Source organism: Thunnus maccoyii, chromosome 17 (genome assembly GCF_910596095.1).
Source record: "Thunnus maccoyii chromosome 17, fThuMac1.1, whole genome shotgun sequence".
Lineage (NCBI taxonomy): Eukaryota > Metazoa > Chordata > Actinopteri > Scombriformes > Scombridae > Thunnus > Thunnus maccoyii.
Genome location: NC_056549.1, coordinates 28,314,920 through 28,340,178, shown reverse-complemented (window position 1 = coordinate 28,340,178; position 25,259 = coordinate 28,314,920). Strand labels below are relative to the sequence as shown.

Sequence of the window (25,259 nt, the reverse complement as noted above, 5' to 3'; positions counted from 1 at the left end):
ATACTGCAGTTTCCCTGCATTCCCTTCCTTTCATTCACAAAGGCAGTTACTGCTTATGTCTGACAATATTTTTTCTAATAAAATAATCAGCCTAAAACGGAGGTATTACAACTAATCTATCTGTTTGGCTTTGGCCAGGCTTAAAACTTCAAAAGCCTTTTAAAGGGAGGGAAATCTTTTCTTGTTGCTGAAACTCCTCAATCATTGGAAACTCTGCATTCATCCAGCTGGACTCTGTCGTCTAGAAAACATGATTTTGATTGGATTATACCTTTTAATCTCTTGTGATCAAAAACACTTTGTCATGTGGGGAACAGAAGTGGAGTTTGGGAGGACCTAATGTTCCTTAGTATCCACAAAAAGCCACAGAGCTGACACCACAGGGCAGCTGTATGATGGAGGTCAAAGGTCAAGAAGAAAACAACCAGAAATCAACTGGAAAGTCACAAAAGAGACAATGTTCTCTCCAAAATGTGTGGTAAATATTGCTTTATGCTAAATATACTTTGTCCTCACACATTCCACTGATTTTTTTTCTTTTTTTTTTTTGTAATTTTGTATGGAAACCTGTAGATAAAAATATGAATCTCAGATAATGCCGCTGTTTTCTAATGCAACTCACATCTTTCAAGAACTTTTCTATCTAAGAGCAAAACAGTGTAAAGTTCATCACTGCACTGGTATCAAGTAACAGACCGCTCTGTGCAGGAAAAGTAGATTTTTCTTCAGAGACTGCAGGCGGCTGGAGTAAAGAGAAGCTCAGACAGTGAGACAGATGTGGTCATCAAGTCTTACGTCAGTTTAAGAGGATGCCCTTACACTGTCCTACACTGCAAAAAATTATGATCTTAACAAAACCAAGCAACTAGTCTTCAAATCTTCCGAAATTAGAGAAATATGTGAGTGAGATGAAATAATTTCACTTTTTCTTCCAGTTTTCGGGAGAAAAGCGTTTTTAAACAATAATATCAAGACATAAATAACTTGATCATTTGAGCAGATTGGAGGGTTCCCAATCTGTAAAAAACTTAAAACAAGCACATCTGCAGCAGGAATATTGGTGTCATCGTGTTCCCACTTTTTTTTTTTTTAATTTGGTCCTCGGAGGACAAGCTGCCTTCTCTCAGCAGCGTCTCTGCTTCTAACAGACTCGTCAAGAGGGACGTATGTTTTTTTGCAGCGCGCTGCATGTGGTGCTGATGCTGCGCGCTCCTGAGCCAGAAAAAGCCTCTCTGGAGTCTGAAGACCAATCAGAGCGCTTATCAGACTTCACCATCCCGTCTCTCTCTGCAAAGCAGCCGGCGCACTAGTTCACCACAGTCCCTCGACTCTCACACCTTCCTCTTCCCTCTGACAGGAAGATGGTACCGTGCACAGAGCTTCCTGCACGCGGAGCGAAGGCGTCACTGATCGACTCGCTGCGGGACTTTTAAACTCATCATGCCGTTTTACGTCAGGTTTCTGGTTTTACTTTTGTGTTTGATTCTGATCGGTGAGTGCCGGAAACACAAAAGTAGGAAAAAGCGATGGTCTGCACCGGCAGAGACTCACAAGCCAGGCACGTAAGTGTGGAAAACTTTTCTTTTTAAAATGTTATTCTATTTAAATGAAGCAGTGTTGTGAACTCTGACCTCCAGGCATGATCATTAAACAAACACAACAGCTAAAGGAACATCGTTTGTTCTTCCTTCTCCATTGGATCTCTGAGAAGTCTGATTTACGCACAACTCTGCGCAATAGACCTATTAACACTAGCATGTGTGTGACACTGAACAGCACAGTGACAGTTAAGGTAGATGTCATCCTTCAAAAAAAAAAAAAAAAAAAAAAGTGGGAAAGGTTCCGATGCGCGGAGGCGTCTGTGCGGATTTTCCCTCCACTTCATTTCCAAGAACATCCAGAATGGCAACATTTACATGCGATCTGCGCAGCGCCAAACCCTGTTTCTATCAATTTCCAATGTGAGTCATTCATTAGTGAGGTTCTGGTAACTGAACATCTCGCCTCACTGCTATTTTTGGGCTTAATTTGTAGGAACCAAACCGTGCGTAAAAAGCAGCCGTGCTGTCAGAGCGCAGCGGTCCGCTCCAACTCATCTGCGTGTGAAACCTTGTGCATGTTTACAAAAACACAGAAAATCAATGTAGATAAAAATATATGTTGGATTTTATTTCAGGTGAAGACAGATTCTTTGTTAGAATGGATTTGAGGGAGGAGAAGAAGGAGAGACGCCAAAAGCCGAAGAATGTCATGAATTCTTATTGAGCCAATTATTTGATGGTTATTTTTTCCTGGTTGTCACATCTCTGTTAACAGCCCTCTTGGATTTTATCTCTTTGCTGAACAAAGAACTAGCAGCAGACAGTGCTTCATTTCCATAATATTTCGAGATGGGCTCTGCATAGTAGGGCTGCAATAATCTCATCTGATGACTATTTTCTCAATTCTCAATTAACTGATTAAGCAGTTGGTCTATAAAATGTAGGAAGATAGTGATGAGCCCAGTGTGACGTGTTCAAATATGTTGTTTTGTCTGATAAACAAAACCAAAGATTTATTTTAAGGGAAGATTTAAAAAAAAAAACAGAAAATATTCATATTCACAGGAGCTGGAACTTCATATTGCTGCTTTGAATATGACTTCAAAGACTAATGCATCATCAAAATTGACAAATCGTTTAACTGACTAATTGATTCCACATTACTGCATTACCAGCTCCACACAAAGTTTTGACTGTGCTCTGGGTCAATCCCAGCCTTTTTGAGGCTCTTCATCTGAGCAGAATTTTGTTTTTACTGCAAAACCAATTGATTAACATTTTTTAAATGAACTGTGGTACATTCAAATGTGCAGAACAGCAATCACCTACAATTAAATTCACTAAAGAATGAATAATTGAACACAGTAACCTGCAGAAACTGAATCTAAAAGCAGCTCAGAAAAAAACATGAGGTACTTAAAATGATATAACAAAAAAGTGACCAGAGGGATTTGTAATTTGCTCACATAATGTCCTCTGCAAAGCCACGGGCCTCCTCCACTCTACCCAAAACCAACAATGAACTGATCCACTGATGAATATTACGTGTGTATGAAAGCCTGATATATTTTATTCCTCTGTAGAGCTTCATTGTTGTCCAAAAACCATTAAAAACACATAAGTGAGTCACACACATGTTCCTTCATCATCTTGAACATACACACTGTAGTTTACTTCAGAGTCAATCCCACACACACGGTCCTGCTGCCACAAATACTCACTAGCGTATTAATCCACCACTGAAAATAGTGCCCAACAAATGCACTATATCCTCCTGTTTGAGTCATTTTTGTTGAAAACTACAGTACCCAGCTGGGAACTAGTCTTTTTAAAAAATAAAACTATATATTTGTGCGCTGCCTTTTACAGATTTGCATCTTCAGGAGGAACCAGTGTGTTTGGAGCTACAAACATAGGAAACACTTTTCATACTGAACATTTCCACATCTCATGATTTACACTTAATGCCATCAAACATTCAGTGCCAATGTAGGAAGTAGTATACCTTTTAAGTAGAGAGGTGGAAAGCAAACGCAACACACAGCAGCTGCATTGTGGATGGTTGCATCATTTGTCGCCCGTAGCACCCACTGAACGAGTCATACAGTCGACACACAGTCAGGATGTGCCAATCCAGAGACTGGATGTGATGAAATTGTTGCTTCTCTAGAGAGTTGTCATGTGTCAAGATGCCGCTGGTGTGAAGGCTAACACAGAAAGTAATGGTTGTGGGTGTTTTGATGCACATCACATCATATGCTTATGTGTGTTGCCCTTAATTAAGGGCGTGGACCTCTGGGTGGTGATCAGGCATGTAGTGGATCTGACTTCCATATGGGAGCATTCATGTTCTGTCATAGATTTACTAATTCTCTCCTTTTTTAATAACTCTAACACAACATTTTAAGTTGCCTAACACAGATATTATCAAAAGAATCTTAAAAAAAACATTAGCATTGGACATAACGTAGGTTTTGCAGCAACATCAACCTTCTTCTCTGGCAATATGTTTGTGGAGTTGGAGAGAGGGATGGACTACTGCATGGTTGGTTTTGATCTATTCATGGGGTTGTTGACAGTAGTCTCATTCTAATGACACTCTCTCCTCTCTGTCTGCTGCCTGCTGTCAGTCCTCTGTCGAAGAAGGTTGCGGATGGAACCAAAACCCGAAAGGTGAAGACTACCCACCTACTGCGCATAGATGAACATGACTTCACCATGAGGCCCGCCTTCGCAGGTAAGCTCAGGGGGCTTTACAATCAGTGATCATGTTGATGATAATGTGGGAATATTTATCCATTGTTCTTGATCTTTAAAGAAGTCTTTTATCTGGTTGATATCACATCAACATAATAAGATGTTTCAGCTCAGCAGGAAGTTAACATTGACTCAGCCTGTCTGCTGTTAATGCTTCAAGGTTCACCTTTTGTTGAACCTGAGCGTGAAATGAATGATGATGCCACGCTGACTGGAAAGGCAGAGACAGGTTTATTTCTTCCACCTGTCTTCTTTTGAACTTGAATGTGAGACCTAAAGAGGACAGGAATAGACGAGATGTGGAGTTTGTAGCCTAAAGCCAAAAGGGAAAAAAGGAAGAAACTGAGAAATCCACAGCAGGTCCTATTACACTCTAAACACATAGTGATACAGAGTCAGACAGAGGTTATCCTGCAGCACCTCATAGAAAACCTCAAACAAACCTCTCATCCCCTCTGCCACTTCAGAGTGATGCCTCAAGATGAGTTCATTTCTCTGCCAGACCTTCCCACGTCTCAATGTCTGTATGTATCTTCCAGAACTGACACTGATCAGTCATGTGTTGGGTCTGAGTACAAGTGTGAGGGTGTATGTGTGTCCTTGCTTTACACCTTGAATGACAGGCCAATGGCAATGCTGCTGGGATTTGGGGAAGCAATTAAAAATAAGAAGCTTATTTGTTGAACTAAAGAGTCCCGTACTCTGGTATTTAACATAAATGGGCTCCATTTAAGCACAGGAGGAGGTGGAAAGCTAAATGAAATGTCATGCTCCTCTGGGACTATAGTTGCAGCCACAGATGGCAGCGTGGATCCCACTGAGGATCACTTTTTGTCTTGTGTTTGTCAGCTTTTGTTTCCCGGCGCAAGCAGCTTCTGCAGCAGCAGAAGAAGAAGAGGAAGAATGCAATCGTCTTATTCAAACATCATCAAAAGCTGACTTGTGTATGCGCCCCGCTGCTGCCTGTGAGACTGCCGTGTGCTCATTTGGCTGAGGAAGAAGTGTGTGTGCGCGCAGCAGCTGCTGTGGTTCCTCCTGGCTTCAAAAGGAGCGACTGCAGTGTTACTAATGAAAGCCTCTTATACGGCCGCTTCCTGTTTGCTGGGCGAACACTATCAAGAACCACGTTGTGACGTGCCAGTGAGGATGTCAGTGTAGGGATGGAGAAAATTCCCAAGTCACAATCACACAAATCCTGACTGTGGAGCATTTTATTGTCCAAATGCTCACAATAAACTGCTTGTGGTGAAAGCTTATCCCAAAGAACAAAGATATTGAATATAGAAATGTCATTTGCTTGGTTAAGATTCTTGTAGCTTCAGAGAGCAACGCTGGATGAGGTTTGCATTATCAATTATGTGCAGGTGGATGTGTGAATGTTGATAGGGTTTCTGTTATCCTGATTAGAGCACCTGCGCTGCTCCCTCTGGCCGGTCCCCCGCTGTGGCCCGCAAATCTAACGTGTTCAGGAAGCTGAAGGGAAGAAGACATTTGTTTGGTGGGAGTATTTGTCATCACATCGGGTTGTGATTTCCTGGGTACATCTATTTATGGAGCTCCTCCTCCCTGTCTGCCTCGGGTTTAGAAACATATCTAACAGGGTGGATAGACCTGTCATGCATTAGTCACATTTGCATTAAAGAGACGGCGTGTTTCCCCCTCATTTGTGAAGAACCCTCCACCACATGCATCCTTTCTAATGCACGGGCCTAGCTGTCTAATTTAGCCAGGGTGAACCAATGGTGGATTTACACTTGCTAATCCATGAAAAGAAGAGCAATCCAGCATCATTAGGTGGAATGGATTGGGAGTTTTCTTCCCCTCTATTCTCAACACATCCATAGAAATTACATGAGGACATTTCCATCTTTGAAAGCTGAGTAAATGAACGACTGAGAATCCTTGCAAAGTGCAGCTGTAATGGGAGATATTTGACTCTCTGTGAAAGCTTTTCATGTCTAATTTACAAACTGACATTGTGTTTCAGGACAGCTGTGTTGTGTGTGTGGAGGATGATGGGCAGGTTTATGTATCCAGTAGCCCTTAAAGCGCAACTATGAAACTTTACAATGAAAAAATAATGCAAATTTTTTCTTACAAATGAAAAGTTGAATTCAATAAAACATTCTGGTTACTTGGTCCAGTATGCTTATTACAGCTAATGTTTCTCACTTACATCTATTATCTACCCATGCAGATAGTTTTATGATTATTTATTAGATATCTGTCAATAGAATGGAGTTGAATGGAATGTTGTTTGTGATGCTCATAGTACAACAGTGTATCCATCCAGCCAGAACCCTGTGCAGCATCTCAGGCTAATACCACTTTGGCCAATAAGCACAGGTTTTGATCTCAGTAGAGGCACAATGATACCAAATCTCACTGTGACAACAAAAGTTCAGGAAGCTGCACCTGACTGTTCACCCTTTTACATTCTGTTTGTGTACAGCTTAAATAATGAGATACAATGTGTTGATTAATGAGCTTTAGAGCTGTTGGCAGGTGTTTTTTTGAACTTTTGAACTTTGGTAAGCTTTTCTCCCTCTGCATCCAGTCTTTATGCTTTTCTAAAATAGTTTTCAAAGGCATTGTACACCTTTGTTGGGCAGTTGACAGCATAAAGATAACAGGAAATGAAGGAGAGAGAGAGAGAGATGGGGAATGATATGCAACAAAGGTCCACTGACAGACACAAACTGGAGATGTTGCAGCTCATGGTCTGCACATTAACTCCGGAGCCCTTTATTCCCCCATATTTCAGCAGCATTCGAGATGCTTTACATCCTTACCTAACCCTAACCATAACCCTAACCCTCATCTACACTGTTACATTTTTAATATTAATTCTGTTCTGTGAGCACCACATACAGAAGTCCATTCACCTCCACTGTATTGGAGTGGAGGCTCAAATGTCGGAGAAAGATATCTGAAAATCTGGACAAATAATAATAAACTATTTGTGTGGCTAGATAGTACAAGAAGAAGATTTTTTTTTCTTTTAAATGGAGAGCAAGGCAGCATTCCCAACCAGGCAAAGATCCCTAGACTCCAAGGGCCCCTGAAAGCCCCAGATTCACTGTGTTTGTTAGTTTGTTATCATTTAAGTGCAAATGTGTCAGTATCAACAGAAATCATAAGACGATGTTTAATACCTGATCTTGTGGGCCTCACTAGTAGATGGTATTGATGTCAAAATGTAGTTTTAAGACTTTATTATTCCAGTTCACATTCCTAAATTAATATATGTTTGATCAAATTACCACAAATTAATTTGACACTGCAAACCTGGAGCCAAGCACACTGTTTAGTACCTGGGCCAAATATAATGAAGCTGCCATGTGTAGTGTGCTGTGTGCTCTGAACAGCTGAAGGCGACAGGGTACATACAGAATACAGCACACAGAGAGCGGGAGGAACAGGGCGTCCACAGCTCATTTTTGCCCCAGGGCTCCTTAGCGAGTTAATCCAGCCCTGTGGGTGAACTTACCCGTTAAATACTTGAGGAACACAAAGTTCCATTAGATTAGCACACAGCAGTAAAGACAGGCGGGAGCGCTCACACATCTTAAACAGTACCTGCAAAAACCCAAGAAACTGCCTCCAGAAGTGAAATTTTCCCCTGTTACACAATATCAGGCTTACCATTTTAATATGCCTGAACATCTGCTGGTCCCTCCTCAACACCAACATGTATTTCTAATGTAACATGCAAGTGTAACTGTCTTAATTAGAAACATTATGAAATTTCATCCACGGTGAGAAATGAAAGCCCATTTACACAGTGACTCAAATAATTAGACTGATAGCTGGATAAATCCCCACACGTAGCCAATAAAATGTTTGCTTTTATGTCACTTTGTGCATGTGTATAGATTATATGCTTTTGTTTGCGCTCCCATGCTTTGGTAATAATTACATTTTAAAGAGCAAGAGGTGGTATTAAATGAAGCCATTGGGGTTTAGTGGTGCCTTAAAGAAAGCAGAACAATGAAACTATCACTCTGCTCATTCTGCAGGCTGCGTGCGCTCATTAACAGGCTGATTTGCATTTTAACTTTGACTTAGGGTGTTTTTCTCCACTGTGATGTTGATACTCAGTGTTGTGTTGGTCATGTTCAGGGGACTGTAAGGTCAGGGAGAGAGCATTGGCTGACGCACTCTTGCTTCATGCCCCATTTGATATCAGCCCACACGGAAGTACTACTGATGGCTAGAAGGGCCAGCAGGAATCATGAAGTGGAGCATCGCTATGATGCATTCATGAGTCTCATCTGATAATCAGTGACGTAGAATAATTCGCTGATGCTGTCAGCTCAAAATAGCAAAAGGAAATCTTCTGGCAAAACCACACGCAGGACATTTCTCCAGCACCCGACTGTCCCGTCTAACAAGCTTCGCCTTTTCAGTCTGAATGTGTGGCTAACCTTCAACACAGCAAACAGCCTTCCATAGCCTGTAATTTAGGGAACATTCACAGCTTTTACTCTCCTCTGGAAAGACCTTTTTCACCGCTGCTGTGTCCCCGCAGTGCTATTTACCACAGAATCAGTTCTCGCTGTGGCCTGCTGTGACCCAGCTGCGGAGAGAGCGGAGGCGAAACCACAGGCTGACCTCGCTCCGTAAGCACCGCTGGCCGAGGCTTTTTTCTCAGCAGGTGTCTGGTGTTATGTCCACAGAGGCAACATGTCAGCAGGAGCTCAAGCTCTACTGAGTCTGGCACGTGATATGTGGCATATGGTGTGAGTGAGTGTAGGGAGGACACTCTGCTGACAGCTGGAACTGGGCACAAGTTAATATCCCCTCTTCCAGGTAGCAGCTTTGCCGTGTCACTAGTTATGTAAGGCTGGCACCCTCACCAGTGCAGATTAACAATACTTCAGCAGCCAATGTGACTCTATATGACTAATACACAAATGAAAGAAGGGTGTGTGAGTTTGTTTTGCTATTGATGATAAAGCATACCTATCTATATTCCTGCTAAATCCCAAACTGGCCTTAAATATAATCCTCTCAGTCAGCTAAACAAAACATATCAACAAATAGAGAATATTGTGTTTAATGCAAGTTCTCTGTGAAATCATTTGAGTCATTGGTCACGGCTCAGCAGGATACCCCGTCTTGTTATTTTAGGAGTGTGTGAGAGAATACAAATTATAACAGAACTGACACTCATATTTCTTTTGAAATAAAATAACATCTTTGCATAATTAATGTTTAATGATTAATATTCTTCATCGGAGACAAATAACAGCATCAAACAAGTTAACAAGACATTTTAGGAAGACTGATACAAAATTCTCTTTACCATTTTAAAAGTGTGTTCAGACAGAATGCAAAGAACATTTTCAATTCACTTTATCTGCACAAATTTTCTTGCTGGAGAGTATGCAGTCTGTGTTTATTCACTCCAAATAAGCCAACGTACCAACTGTAAGTTAGCTGTAGCTTGCTTGCTACATATGCACTGTTCAGTGTGTGTGGAGTATGAGTTTAATGTGACTAGACTGACCTCAGAAGTCACCAAGAATTCCAGTTCTTTCTGTTAGTTTCCTTCAGGTTCTCTTTTTTTAATCCTTGTTTCTGTGCCTTAATGAATTTTGGCAATAAAACCTCAGTCTAAGCATTTTTAACTCAAGTTTAAATGTCCTGACCTCAGTTTAAGCTGCCCTGGGCTCCACTTGCGTCTTGCTTGGTTCCTTGAGGCTGTAGTGTTCATTACTCTCCACAATACAAAGAAACAACTTACCGAGGATTTTTGACACCTTGTATGAGTATATGTATGGAGGGGCCAGTGGTGGAAGAAGTACTCAGATTCTTTACTTACAGTATGTAAAAGTACCAATACAGCAATGTAAAAATACTCCATTACAAGTAAAAGTCCTGCTTGAAAAATCCTACTACAGTAAAAGTACATAAGTATTATGAGCTTGATGTAGTTAAAGTATTGCAGTAAAAGTAGTGGTTTGGTCCCTCTGACTGATATATTATTATATATGACATCATTAGATTATTAATACTGAAGCATCAGTGTTACAGCAGCATGTTACTGTTGGTGGAGCTGTTAACAACTCATAGACATGTGAAATGTGACCCCGACTACACACTGCTTTTTGTAAGACGTCAAAAACCAAAAAGGTTGGAAACCACTGGTTTCATCTTTAACAATGTGTTGTATTTTAAAAGCTTGTTATATAATCCATTGTGTCAAATCTGCATCTGAAAAGAAACTAAAGCTGTCAAATAAATGTAGTGGAGTAGAAAGTACAATATTTGGGTGATTGATTGATTTGATTTATTGATTGGGACAGTGTGCAGTTTTAAACATTAAAGATGCACCGCACCGGAGTTAGCTCAAAGCTAATTTGCATCTGTGGTCCCCCACAATCAAAACATACAACAGCACAGCAACAAACAGTACAAAGCAAAAAAAAACCCAAAAAAACAAGACAAACAAAAAAAACCCACAGAGAACACATCATACAAAATACAAAGCTACACACAACAGCACATCAAATACACCCTCTGAAATGTAGTGGAGTGGAAGTATAAAGTAGCATCAAATGGAAATACTCAAGTAAATTACAAGTACCTCAAAATTGTACTTAAGTACAATACTTGAGTAAATGTACTTAGTTACTTTCTACCACAGGGTGAACATGACATTTTGTAATCTGCCATCAAAGTCATGTTGAAAAGAAAACAAGACTGACTGTTGGTAAGAGATGGGATTTGAGTCACAATCTCTCATCACCCAGACCTACTAAGACAATTAGAGGCACTATAACAATGTCAGGCTATTTCCACATCTTCTGATACAGAGAGGAGATATTATTTGCATGACCACAAGGCATTCGTTTTAGCAGTTGACTGTTCTCTGGTGAGGAGTATACTGTCTTCTTTAGCATATCATTAGTGTATCTCCTCAGGGGACTATGATTAGCTAACTACCTAGACTAGGGATGCATAGTGAGCTGGCTACAGTGTAAACCCCAGCCCAGTATCCTGAGGAACTATGTTCATGTTGGCTTTTTCTGCTGCATATAATGTATGTCCAGTGCCAGTGCAAGATGTATTGTGTCCTTTATGTAGCAAAATGGTGTGAGAGAGCATCTGACTTTCATATGCAAGACAACAGTTAAAGGACAGGTTCACAAATTTTCAAGTTTGTCTTAAAACAACAGTCAGGAGCCCAAATGAACAGTGAAACTCCTCCCTCTGTGCAAAAATGCAATTAAAAGTTTATCTGAAGCTAATATGAAGTTTTAGCTGTTCAGATTAGTCAAATCAAGTAGATATCTTTCAATGTTACAGTCTTTTTAGTGCCAAAGTCCCTCTTTTTGTTACTATACTTCCACCACAGCTCAACAGGGAAACAACAAAGAGGGAATTAGATGCTAAAAAGATTGTAAATGTGGCAGATATCCATTTGATATGACTTACTCAGACTGCTGAAGCCTCATATAAGCTTCACATCAACATTTAAATACATTTTTGCACTAAATGACTGTTTGGACACACTGACTAATGGTCAGTATGAACAGGAGGAATGATTACAGTGAGGAAAACCTCTTTCACTGTTCATATGGACACCTGACTGTTGTTTTAAGACATGCTTGAAAAATTGTGAACCTTCCCTTTAAAGTGGGTTTGTTCTTGACGTCCTGTCTTAAAGAGCAGCCCTGTGTCAATATGTAGTTTAAAGACTAGATTCAGTTTTGGGTTTACATGATGCATATCATTAAATTATTTTGTGTTTAATCAAATCACCACCACACAGCAATGTTCACATGGACACGACTGTTGTTTTAAGACACACTTGAAAAATTGTGAGCCTGTCCTTTAAGGTTTGCTGAAACTGAAACCATGAGTTTTACTTTAAGTGTTTTAGTTGCCTAAACTTAAACAAAAAGTTTAAGAGACTGAAGCTCTACTATTGAACTGCGTACTGTGAACAAAACTTGGCATGTATGTTCAAGACTTACTGCAGGATGTCTCAGACACCTGACTAAAAAGCAAGGAATCTCTTGTCTCTCGTCTGTCTGTCTGTATGTCCTTTGCATGTTTCGAGAACCATTCATCCGATCGACCTTTCACTCAGCAGGTGTGCTGGGGACTCAAGGACATGCAATGTTGAATTTGGTGCAATTTGGACACGCGACATGTTTACTATGAATTAACTTTGAATAAACAAGTGAACACCGAGCTGCTCAGCTCTGTGCCTGAGTGCAGCGGGAGCTGTTTGATATAAACACCCTCACATCACAGCAGGGCGGGATCTCTGGGTTCTGACTCTACTTCACACTTGGCGGATGTACTGCTGAGGACTCAAGGAAGTGCAGTGTTGAGTGTGAATTTGTTTCGACACGCGACACATTTAATTAACTTTGAATAAACAAGCAAACAGCAGGGGCTGTTTGATATAAACACCCTCACATCACAGCAGGGTGGGGTTTCTGGGCTCTGACTTGCTGAGCGGGACAAAGGCACGCGCCCCCCTCAGTTAAACTGCCTGAGAGAGACGAATGAGCATACACAGGAGTATTTTTACAGAGGTGGAGGCAGCAAAACTAGCCAATAGGAGCGCAGACACGTTTGATTGGCAGCAGAATCAACCAATGATAGGCTATAAACTGCCTCTACAGTTGAACCTCAGTTTAGTCTCGCTGATGAAGTTTCTGTCTGGATTTAAACCATTTAATTCATTGATTCCCCATCATTTTAACTGATATGTTTGTCAATTGATATATAAATATGCGGTTCTTGAGAAATAATAACCAATCGGCCCGTTCTGAACAGGCACGTTTCGAATGGGCACTGCACCATACTGTCATGCACAGATATTGTAGAAAGAAATAACAAAATCCAGCGTTTTGCAGGACTGTCCAATATCAATGTTCTGTCTGGTGATCGTGTTGGTAAACTCATTTACTGTATATTCCTTTTGATTTCCAATTAACACATTTTAGTGCAAGTTCCCACATTAGTATGATGTGCATCTTTGCATATAACAGTAGGACATACTGTATTGTGGAATGCACTACTCGGTTCCGATCCTGAGTATGATACATGACTTGTTCAAACAACATACTAGAAGACACTACAACTGAAAAATATGGATATAAACTCTAATCTGTCTGACTGATATTCATCTGCAGGTCCAGCTGTTCCTGTTGGAGTGGATGTTCAGGTGGAGAGCTTGGACAGCATATCAGAAGTAGACATGGTAAGTGGCTTGAGGTTGTTAAATGCCACACGGTACACACAGTAAGGATCAGGGGAAAATGGATTCCAAAAAGAACTGAAATCTGCTGCAGATACGGAAAATAACAGTAATTAGAATAGATTCAGTCTGGGTAGAAAAATAGAGGATTACATGGATTATTCTGTCTCTTTAACTGAATATCCAATCAGGTTTGCTAGCAAAACGAAAACAGAAAGTAATGAGATTATTGAAGAGGTAGAAATATAATATTACTATTCCAGTGGATTATGTTACAAATCTAACTTGTAAATCTGTGACAGATTCAGCTCTGAAAGTTGCTGACTTTAACAAATGGACTCACTCTGATCCAACACATGGGGAAGATGCTCTTCTCAGACAAAGGAGCTAATGAGGCATTGCATGAACATTCTTCAGTAACAGCATGAAAATGGACATATGAGCACCACAGGGACTACGTCTGTGGTAACACTTCTCAATCCAACTTTTTCTTTTTGTAAGAACTAGATCAGATTCTAAATGTGGTTTAATAAAGCAATCAATAGTTGCTCCTCTGATACCAGTGTTCTTTTACTGGCATCTGTACATCACTGGGAGGTTGAAATGACAGATTAAGGTATCCTTTTAGTTCTAGTTATTTAGTTGTTGTTTTCAGTAGGATCATTAGAATTACATTATGAAAGCTCAGTGGTAGGAATTGTTTATTTTGCTCAAAGTCAAACTGAATGCATGTTGAGTAATGTAATTAAACCTTCTGTTCTGGAACCATAAATTGGATCCAAAACTGCCATCCTGATGTTGTGTAAGCTCTCGTTTGCAAGGACAGTCAAGGATTACATTTAATTTGGATCCCGGGGTTTTGTATTTAATTGTTTTGGGACAGAAAGGGAAAAATGAACGATTCCAGGCGACGGCTGCTCTTAATGACATTATGTTATGGCACAAAGCTGTAGGATGCCTGACAGTTACAGCAAATGATCTATTCCTGTGTCATTTAAGAAGAGTCCAGTTTTGCAAAAACAAGAGGATAAGGATAAGGCTGGCATTATTCTATACTTTTCTTATGGTAAACAAATCTAAAAACAACATTGTGTTAGTCAGTTTCTCAATATTTTCTGATTTCCTACTCCGTCTGTGGCACTCAGACCCCATTGGTTCCTTCCGAAGAAATATATCTTGATTTCAAAATTCAAAATTATGATTGATGGATGAATGAATAGTTTAACAGACCTTCTTTTTATTGGAACCTCTCATTACCAATGATATGAGAGAATGTGAGCTTAAAGGACGGGTTCACAATTATTCAAGTCTATCCTAAAACAACAGTCAGGAGCCCAAATGAACATTGAAACATGTTTTTCTTACCATAATCATTCCTCCTGTTCGTACTGACTATTAGAAGATCCTTCATAATGCACTATCAATGTAAGTGATGGGGGACAAAATCCACAGTCCTCCTTCTGTGCAAAAAATTAAAGTTTACTTGAAGCTAATGTGAAGCTTTAGCCATACAAATAAGTCAGATCAAGTCAATATCTTCCAAAGTTACAGTCTTTTTAGTGCAACATTCCTTTTTTTGTTACAATCCTTCCACTGCACCTGAACAGGTAAACACTGTCGCTCAAGACACAAAGAGGGGATTTTTTGCTAAAAAAAGACTAACTGTGTAACTGTGAAAGATATCAACTTTACTTGAGTGATTCAGACAGCTGAAGCCTCATATTAGCTTCAGATCAACTTTTAAATATATTTTTGCTCAAAGATTTTGTCCCCCATCACTTACATTGTAAGTGCATTATGAAGAGATCTTCTGATGGTCAGTCTGAACGATGATTACAACAAGAAAAACATGTTTCCGTGTTCATTTGGGCTCCTGACTGTTGCTTTAAGATACACTTGAAACTAATTTACTAAAAGTTAATTCAATCATTTGTAGCAGTTTACACTGCTTCAATGAGAATTGCAACACACAATTAGTATTTTATTGTATTTATAAATGTTATACAATTTTATGATGATTGAAATAGACAACATCTAGAAGGCATAATAGTGCAAAATGTGCTTTAAGTGTTCAGTGAGTGACCTAAACAATCATGAAGGAAAATAATGTTCTGTTCTGTCATTTTCTCTGTCCAAGCCAACTTCATAGCTGAAGTATAACACAGTAATTGTACAGCATGTTGAGAAACAAGGGCTGGAATTATGCACACTAAAGCACATACAGTTTTAAGTCATTAAATTGTGATAAAAACATGTCATTCCTGATTACCCTAATGCAAATATGGATACTTGTGTTGTGGTTCAGTTATTTGCATATGTCTGAGAATGTATGTATTTAAGAGTAAGGGGCCAATTGAGCCCACTGCATATGACTATATGGGACTATTTTCAGTGGCAAATGAATCCACATTTGGTGCTCTAATGAATATTTCTGGCAGCAGGAGTGTGTGTGTGGGATTGAGTCAAAATAAACTACAGTGTGTGTGTTCACGGTAATGAAGGAACATGTCACCCAGTGTAACAGTGTGGCTCATTGATGTTTTTAATATTTTTTGGATAACAATGGAGCTCTCTGGCACAGAGGAAGAAGATATGTCAGACTTTGATACACACACAACACTTGTTATTTGATCAATCCATTGTTATTGTGAATTTTCATGGGATTTGCTGACAATAACGAGAATATACATTAACAGTGAATGCGACAACAGCACTAGTAGAGTCATAAAGTCGTGGCACTGAGCCATTAACACAGCAATATATGTCTTATGTTTGCTAAATTATCTAACATTAGCCACCATCCTGGTCATACCAGACAAGTGAGCCTGTAGCAAAACAACTGAGTGTATTGAACTGAGAAAGAAAGCGTTTTGTTGCTAATGAATACAACTCTTCATTTTGTGGCAGTTGGATAATAATACATGCTTGAATGTAGTATATCAGTAGCACAAGTAAAGTCAATCTGATTCATTATATTCAGTTATACAACAATATCTACCTAAAGTTTGCTAACATTAGTCACCATTAGCTACTGCAGCAATTATGAGATAATGGTTAATGCTAAAGTGTAGTACAACAATAGCACAGGTACAGTACTATGCAGCAAACTGACTCAATAATGATAGTTACACCACATTAACTATCTTATGTTTGCTAATATTAGCTAATATCAGTGACCATAAGCTACTGGTCATACTAGACCAAGAGTGGTTGTAACAAAGAAACACCTGAGTGTACTGAACTGAGCAAGAGTGTGTTTTATTGCTAATCAACTCAAATTTTTATTTGTAATAGACATAATCTGTTATTTCTTCTTTCCAAAAGTAACACAGTATTGCTTCAAGAGGTTTCAGGGCATTTGAAATCAAGTTTGTCAGTTATCAGTACCCTAAAATAATAATTCAAGGATACAGACTTAGGATCACAACACTTGAAATACCTCTCATTAGTAAACTTACAGCATTACAGTTATACCTCATCTGAGAGATCTAGACATGCCCCTGACCTCATCTTACGCAACATCAAAGGTATTTTCGCGGTGGGTGCCAAGAGTACAATGTGTTGCTGCAGCCATTATTCCAAACTGATTTGGTCTTATGTAATGACATGAGGAGAAAGGGATAGAGGATGATCTCCTGTGGCAGGACCACTCCTGCCTGCATAGCAACAGGGGGAAGGAGGCGAGAAGTCAAGGGTAATCTAGGACCAATGGAAGCTCTGGACTGCACTAAACATACATGGTCAACAGAAGTGTCGAACATATGTTAAATATGTTCGACACTTCTGTTGACCATGTATGTTTAGTCATAAACAATCCATATAATCCAGCAGTGGCCGGCCGCAACAGTGTAATCCCAGTGGAATTCAATAAACCAGAAGCGGTAAACAAGTAGAGTCCTAGTGAGACTTAATCCAGAGGATGTTTCTGCTTCTGTCACCCCTCCCCCTACTCCCCCAGGACTTCACCATGACCCTGTATCTGAGGCACTACTGGAAGGATGAGAGGCTGGCCTTCCCCAGCTCCACCAACAAGAGCATGACCTTTGACGGCCGCCTGGTGAAGAAAATCTGGGTGCCGGATGTGTTTTTCGTCCACTCCAAGAGGTCTTTCATCCACGACACCACTACTGACAACATCATGCTGCGGGTCTTCCCCGACGGTCACGTCCTCTACAGCCTGAGGTTAGGAGAGGAAGCTCCCACACACACACATATGTGCCTACACAGGGTTTCCTCACACCAACAAAATGAGACTTGGCAGGTCCTGGTGCAGCACGCACAGAGATGGTGTGGTTTACACTCTGCTTTTAATTCCCTAGGGTTACAGTTACTGCTGCGTGCAACATGGATTTCAGTCGGTTCCCACTGGACTCGCAGACATGCACACTGGAGCTGGAGAGCTGTAAGAATTCAAATTCCCTCACACTCCTCTCTTTTGCCAAGAAGTTATTAAAGGCCTAAAGCATTTTGCAGCATAACAACAGTGGAGATTCCTCTATCATGTTTTAACATCCTTGGGTGTTACTACATTGACAGATGGCATTGTTTAGTTTCTGATCTGTTTTTCAGTCTTAGCAATGATCCAGTTACTGCTGCTGATATGAAACAAATACAACTCTACACTTAAATTCATGCTTTCTGTCCATCAGATGCTTACACAGACGAGGACCTGATGCTGTATTGGAAGAGTGGTGATGAGTCTCTGAGCACCGACGACAGGATTTCTCTGTCTCAGTTCCTCATCCAGAAGTTTCACACTACCTCCAGACTGGCTTTCTACAGCAGTACAGGTACAGTGGCATAATTAATGATCAGTGGAATTTTGTGTAAGGCTGAATTACCAAATGCGCAAATAAGCGCTCAACAGCTGCAAGGTCCCTGACCCTCAAAGTCGCCAGCACTGACAAATAAAAGCCGGTTGCTAACAAAGGCCAGGTAAAAAAAACCCATTGAGGTTGAAATTACCTGTAGCCTACATGACAACACACATGGTAAATTTGATATAACGTGTATTCCCACTGCACTAATTACATCAGTACAACAACAGAGTCATGTTATACTTGCCACTCTGCTGCTCTGAGTTACTTTTATTAACATAAATAATGTTTTCAAACTCTAATTAATTCCAGTCGGGTTTTTTTTTCTTTGCCGTAGCTACTGCCGTTAAAACTCAACACTTCTGATGTTCTTGGGTTGTTTTTTTAGATGAAAAGCCAACCTAAAAAGAGAAGGCTGCAAGAGTTTTACTGAATTCTGGAAGAAGTGTTTAGTTTCATTCATGACAGCTTAACATCATTAAGGGAAAAAGACAAAGTGGAATGCCTGACGTTACTCTTGCTCTACTGATGGAATTAGTGCTGTGGAAATGGACATTATACTGATTAATCAAGACAACAGGTCAACATGGAGCAAGTGTTGAGTTTGTACCTTATCTGGGGAACAGGGGAAATTGGAAGTAAAGGCCATTATATTTATATAGTACATTTTATAATACAAAGGCAGTTCAAAGCTCCTCATATAATGCAAAATTAAGAACAAAAAAAGATTTTTAAAAAGAGAGAATAGAAGACAGCTCAGAATGTAAGTGCAAGGTGAATGCATGACAGTTTTTGAGCTGGATTTAAAGGTAGTTAAAGTCAGGGTGACTCTTCAGTGCTGCTTCTACATGTTTAGTTTGGACTCTGGGAACAGTTACCAGACCACTACTTGATGACTTGAACAGCTGAGAGGGTTCATATGGTAAAAAAAAGACATATTCTGATTCCAAACCATTTGAGGACAAGTAGTAGTTTGGACTCTGTTGAATACATAATGGAAGCTGGGCTGTAGAACTCGGGTCTGACTTGCCTCCGTCAGGTTTTGACCAAGCCAACTAGACTTGGTCAAGACCAAAGTTATTTTTTATTTTGGCCTGTGCTGCCTGCTGCTCTGGCAGCAGACTGGAGAGGCACTCTTCTATATCCTGTCATTTACAAGTGCAGGTAATGCTTGTCTTATTATTGTGCAATGATATTTAGTTTCCATATAATTATATATAATGACATAACATATAATTATATGTTTTTCTGAGAGCTGTAATCAAGATTTCCTGCTGCTGTCATATTTCAGTCTTTTCTAAAGGACAGTACTTGGTCTTGACTCTGACAGTAACCCCATTTGGACTCTCTCTTTACTCAATCTCCAAACTGCTCCAACTTAAACTTGTCTCAGACTGAGGTGATCTTGACTACAGTCCTGGTGCAGACACCTGAGAATTGGTGTGATGTCTTCACTTTTCTTCTTCTGTGTAAGGATCCTAGAAGCAACATTCTGAATGAGCTGAAGTAGTTTGAAGATCTTCAAAGGATTTGAAATCCTTGCCATTGCCAATTTTGACACTTTTGGCCCATTAGGGCTGTTTTTTTAAAGGGTTGATGTTTTTCTGTTCATTTGCAGTGCCACCACTGCCTCACTGAGTGACAAAATAGCGTTGCTGAAACTACCAAGGCAGTTGTATTTTTAAAAATCAGCAAACAATGATTTTTCCATCTGATGTCAACTCAAAAATGGTTCCTCACATTACTTCACAACACAATAACAATAGCCTGGTTTACCCACAGAGCAACATGGTCAGATGGATAGAGCATTATACACATAGGTTATGACTCAAACAGATAAATAAAAATTGAGCATACTGTTTTCTCCCACGTGCTAAAGATAATTCAAATTTTTAAATAAAAATAGAGAGTCCTAGCATCCATCTTAACACACTGTATTGCCTGGGGTGGCTGTGGCTCAGGAGGTAGAGCAGGTCATCCACAAACTGGAAGAGTGGTGGTTCGATTCCCCGCTCCTCCAGTCCACATGTTGAAGTGTCCTTGGGCAAGATACTGAACCCCAAATTGCCCCTGATGGCTGTGGCATCTGTGTAGGAATAAGTTAGTTCCTACTGATGTGCAGGTTGGGACTTTGCATGGCAGCCCCTGCCATCAGTGTGTGAATGGGTGAATGTGGCTTGTAGTGTGAAAGTGCTTTGAGTGGTTGGAAGACTAGAAATGTGTTATATAAGTGCAGCCATTTACCATTGCAGTTAAGCTGGTGTCTTACATTTGAAAAAGTAGCAATTTGTCTTTCAAGGAGCAATTGTCCTGGGTAGCACTATTCATGAGCCTCATGGTTATCAGAGATAAAACATAGTTCTTGCTATAGGTAGGAGACAGTAAGAGCTCTTTACGTTCACTTTAAGAATAATTATTTGTCCTGCCTCAATGAGATTTTATTCATCCAATGAGATCATCACTGTATGCAGAGATAAGTACTTCATCTGTGGAGTTTGTAACTCAAGAAAACTGAGGGGAAAAATGTGTGAAATACACATAATTGGGCTATTGTTTATTATTTATTTTAATATATTTTATGTATTTCTGCCTTTTTCTACCTTTCTGTGCTTTTGCTGTCATAGATTTTGTTATCCAATGCAATTATCTCTTTCCTGTTCAGCTTTTATTTTATTTGTTTGGTTTGGTTTCATACACCGCTCCAGATTTCCATCATCCCTGTGCATATTATTATGTATTTCACCTCATTCTGTGTTTTGTGTGTATGTTCTGTCATTTTAGCACATCATTCCCCTGCTTTACCTCTGACAAGTAAACAATATAAATTGCAAACATCTGATGTGTTTTGCTTCTTCCCTGTCTCTAGGCTGGTACAACCGTCTGTACATCAACTTCACTCTGCGGCGTCACATCTTCTTTTTCCTGCTGCAGACCTACTTCCCTGCCACTCTGATGGTCATGTTGTCCTGGGTGTCCTTCTGGATTGACCGCAGGGCCGTCCCCGCTAGAGTCTCATTAGGTAAGAAGATATGCAACACACTGACCTGTCCTGTCCGTTCAAATTCAGTGTGTGTCCAAAGCACATCATAATGACCTGAGAGCATAACCCAGTTAGAATGGCTGAACCCCAGAGGAACCACACTGTTAAAGGAAAGTTCAACATTTTGGGAAATTTGCTTATTCACTTTCTTCACCAAATAGCCTGGCTCTATCCAAAAGAAAAACATCTACCATTGCCTCAGAAGCCCACTAATAATCACAATACATGATAAAGAATGTCAAACGACAGCTTAACAGCGTTAGTCTAGAGCTATTTCCTGGTGAAAAGCTACTGGGCCTTTGCAGAGACCAAAACCCAAATAAAACCTGTGCTCATGGACCATAATTGGCAACTTTTGCTACAGTCGGACATGCTGTACTGAAATGCTGGGTGGATGGATACATTGTTAAGAAATAGTATATAAAACCAGTCCATGTATCGGTTAAATAAACAAGATAGAATATGTTAATTAATAGGGATGTGCCCGAATCCAAATATGTTATTTGGCAATGTTATGGAATTTTTCATCTTTAGGGGTTATACTGGGTCAAGCGTGGGCCTTGAGGTCACACTAATATTCTTAAGCAGAAGGAGGCATTTTCTTCTTTCCTTGAGACTGAGAGTAACTGTCTGTGATGTTTGGGAAAACTGGAGCCACTCTGATAAAGTGAGTGAATTGGCATTGTTAACCAAGGTCAGGAAGATGGCCCAAGACTCCCTAGACACCACAGATAGGTGATTGTGCAGATTTATATTGGCATAACCAGACTGTGCTGACAGTGACCTGAAAGTACCATGCAACGTGACCTGAACTAACACGGGTAAAGTGGAGCTCCTTGTTTAGAAACTAAATGAGCCAATAAGACTAATTTTTCATATTGTGGGATGATTTGTTGGGGTTAAAGACTAAAAGTCAGACTTTCAGAAGGGAGAATGGGAAGAGACGATCTTGTGCAGAACACCTTGATGTCTACTGTTTCTGTTTTCCGCTTGGCCAAGTGTTTCGATAAATATTCTCAGCATAAGACATCAAGGCTCCTGTACACTTTCCTCACCATGGTGTTGACCAATGCTCAGAATTTCTCAACAACAGGTTAAGCACAAATAGTGGGTTTTTTATGAACATTTATTTCGTACAAATATTTTAAAACTTATTTGTTTTTGGGAAGAAAAAAAAAACATGTCAAATTACATCTCAGTCTCTCTCCTCTGCTCCGCTGTTACGTCTATCCGCAGGTCTCAACTAGGGGAATCATATCCACCTGCTACATGATGCACATTTCCTTATTTGGACATCACTTACGGAGTTGGGGGTGTTCCCCAGAGATAAAGCTGAGTTACTGACACATGCAAAGTGCTTTTAAGGGACTCTCCATAACCTGTTGTTGCCCTTCTCCTTCCCACAAAGTTAGGTTGTAATAAATAGGCAATAAATGAAAAGTGCAAAGCAATAATCGCCTTTGAAGTTCCTCCCTACATGTTACATGCTGTGCTGTCTCTGTGTTATAGGTGTATAAATAGGTAGAGGTCTGTCTGCAATGAGACAATGAGTAAAGTTTTAGCTCAGTAGTCAGCGCAGTCATCAATGATCTGGGACACTCCAGTTCCAGACCCAGTGTGGGGACCTCCTTCGTAAGATAGTTTATTCATAAACACATAGCTCTCTGCACATCCCTATTAATTAGTTTGTTTTAGAGGTGTTGGTAGGTGTATTTTTGAACTTTGGACAGAGTCAGGCAAGTTGCTTCCCCCTGCTTCCAGCCTTTATGCTAAGCTAGGCTAACCACATGCTCACTCCAGCTCTGTACACAAAGACATAAGACTGAGATAAATCTTCTCATCTCATTGAACTATTCCATTAACTTTTTAAAGTTGCTGTGTGCATTATTGTCACATCAATAAAATGCTACAACAATTTAGTGGTATTGCTTTTTACATCTCTCCCAGTCTCAGTCACAGGAACTACAAAGGAGTATTGCTTTGCAATTGACTTTGCTGCACTACCAATATCAAACTTGATTTTGTGGTGTATTCCTCTACCAACAGTTGCAGACCAGAAAAAGTGTTGCTAAAGGATATGTAGAGTAGCCTAATAGGCATAAGCCTAGATTTGTTTCAACTGTAACAAAGTGCTTCCCTCTTGTAGATCACTGCTCTCTGCACCTATCGTGCAGCTGAATGTTAATATTCACACATACTCTCTACAAGTGTTGTCCTCCTGAGAGATACAGGAAATCACTAAATTCAGAAACAAATTCGACAACTTTTAAAATTCTAACTGTGAAAAGAGTTGTTGGAGGGCATATTTTTTCACTTTTGACAGAGCTGGGCTGGCTCAGTTTCTTGTTTCTAGTCTTTATCCTACATGTCCCAGATCCCTCTCTCTACTGCACAGAGAGATGAAATGGATATTTCCAAAAAAGCCCTCTTGATGCCATGCTAACACTAGGTTGTATATTCTCTGTGCTTCAGGTATAACCACGGTGCTCACCATGTCTACCATTATCACTGGAGTCAACGCCTCCATGCCCAGGGTCTCCTACATCAAAGCTGTGGATATTTACCTCTGGGTCAGTTTTGTCTTTGTCTTCCTGTCTGTGCTTGAATATGCTGCTGTCAACTACCTGACAACGGTGAGGGACGGAAAAGACCGGAAGCTCAGAGAAAAAGTCAGGGAACAGGTAACAAAGACCTTTTCAGAAATGGAACACATCTTTAAACTGTGCTTTTAGCTTTTTACTCAAACTTGATTCTTTCCCTTCTCTCGCCCAGTCCCAGACGCTCCCCTGCACCTGTGGCATGTCTCATGCCAGGACCATGATGCTGGATGGGACGTACAGCGAGGCAGATGCCAACAGCCTGGCAGGGTACACCAGGGCCTCCATGGCTGCTGAGGATGCGTCAGAAAAACAGGAGCGAATGGTGGTGCATCTCTCCCTTGACAATGAGTCCACGGGGACCAAGAAGAAGGGCATCCGCGGTTTCCGGATCATCCAGAACACCCACACCATCGACACCTACTCTCGCATGATCTTCCCTGGCGCCTACATCCTCTTTAACCTGATCTACTGGTGTGTGTACTGCTGAGTGTGTGCGTTTTAGCCCAAACTGTTGCAGTGAAAGGAAGAACTGGGAAACCATTTCGTTAACCTTAGAAAAGAGGTATTTGTTTCCATCCTGTATGTTCAGGTGGAGCAACATGATCGGCAGGATGGCTGAAGATTATCACACGCTTCTGAGTGTGAATATCCTCAACTCTGGCTCACATATCAGCGCTGGACGCGACTGCTTATTCAGCTTCTATTCCTTTACATTATTTTATCACAAAATCATATGTACCCCAATCATATTCCAGGGACCTCCTGGGGCTGGTTGCACATAGTTTTGCTACTAGATTAGTATTATGCCAAAAACAGACTAATTTTAAGCATAACATACACAATAGCCACCCCACCCTAAGGCTGTCTGGGAATGAAGAGCTGGACAGACATTATTATACCTTGAAGAAAAATCTAGTATACTACAACTTGGGTTTTAGTTTTTCTAACTCCAGCCATCTTTTATGATAACAGCATACTCATAACCATCGTAATGACCACCCGTGTTTGTTGCCCCGTTGGACCCATTTTTAAAGATGATGTTGTGTTCCCAGATCTCTAAAATGACTTTGGTGAGTTAAAGGTTATCATAATTAGTAGAGCCAAGGGCTGGAGCTACAAAAATAAAACCTAAGCTGAAACTCAAAGCTTGTGTAACCCACCTCTTGACTGTTTACATCCATATTTCCATTCCTTTTTGTAATAACTGCATTAACACGATTTACTTTTGTCCTATGTCTTTCCATTTTAAAATTTTCTCTGCAACACTTATCACTGAACTTA

General features: G+C 40.3%; 1 protein-coding gene across 2 annotated transcripts; it reads left to right on the top strand.

Annotated features, from left to right (window-relative positions):
- The first annotated feature begins 1,433 nt into the window (after positions 1-1,433).
- Positions 1,434-24,916, top strand: LOC121882291 (gamma-aminobutyric acid receptor subunit rho-2-like). 2 transcript variants are annotated; one of them, XM_042390434.1, is made up of 9 exons: positions 1,434-1,562; positions 4,172-4,278; positions 13,457-13,524; positions 17,480-17,703; positions 17,841-17,923; positions 18,171-18,311; positions 21,205-21,357; positions 23,851-24,059; positions 24,151-24,916. In XM_042390434.1, the coding sequence occupies exons 1-9, from the start codon at positions 1,441-1,443 to the stop codon at positions 24,463-24,465; spliced, it is 1,422 nt and encodes a 473-aa protein (XP_042246368.1). In that variant the 5' UTR covers positions 1,434-1,440; the 3' UTR covers positions 24,466-24,916. The 2 variants fall into 2 exon arrangements, with proteins under 2 accessions (XP_042246368.1, XP_042246367.1); XM_042390433.1 differs by lacking the exons at positions 1,434-1,562; positions 4,172-4,278; positions 13,457-13,524 and adding an exon at positions 16,981-17,048.
- Positions 24,917-25,259: the final 343 nt, after the last annotated feature.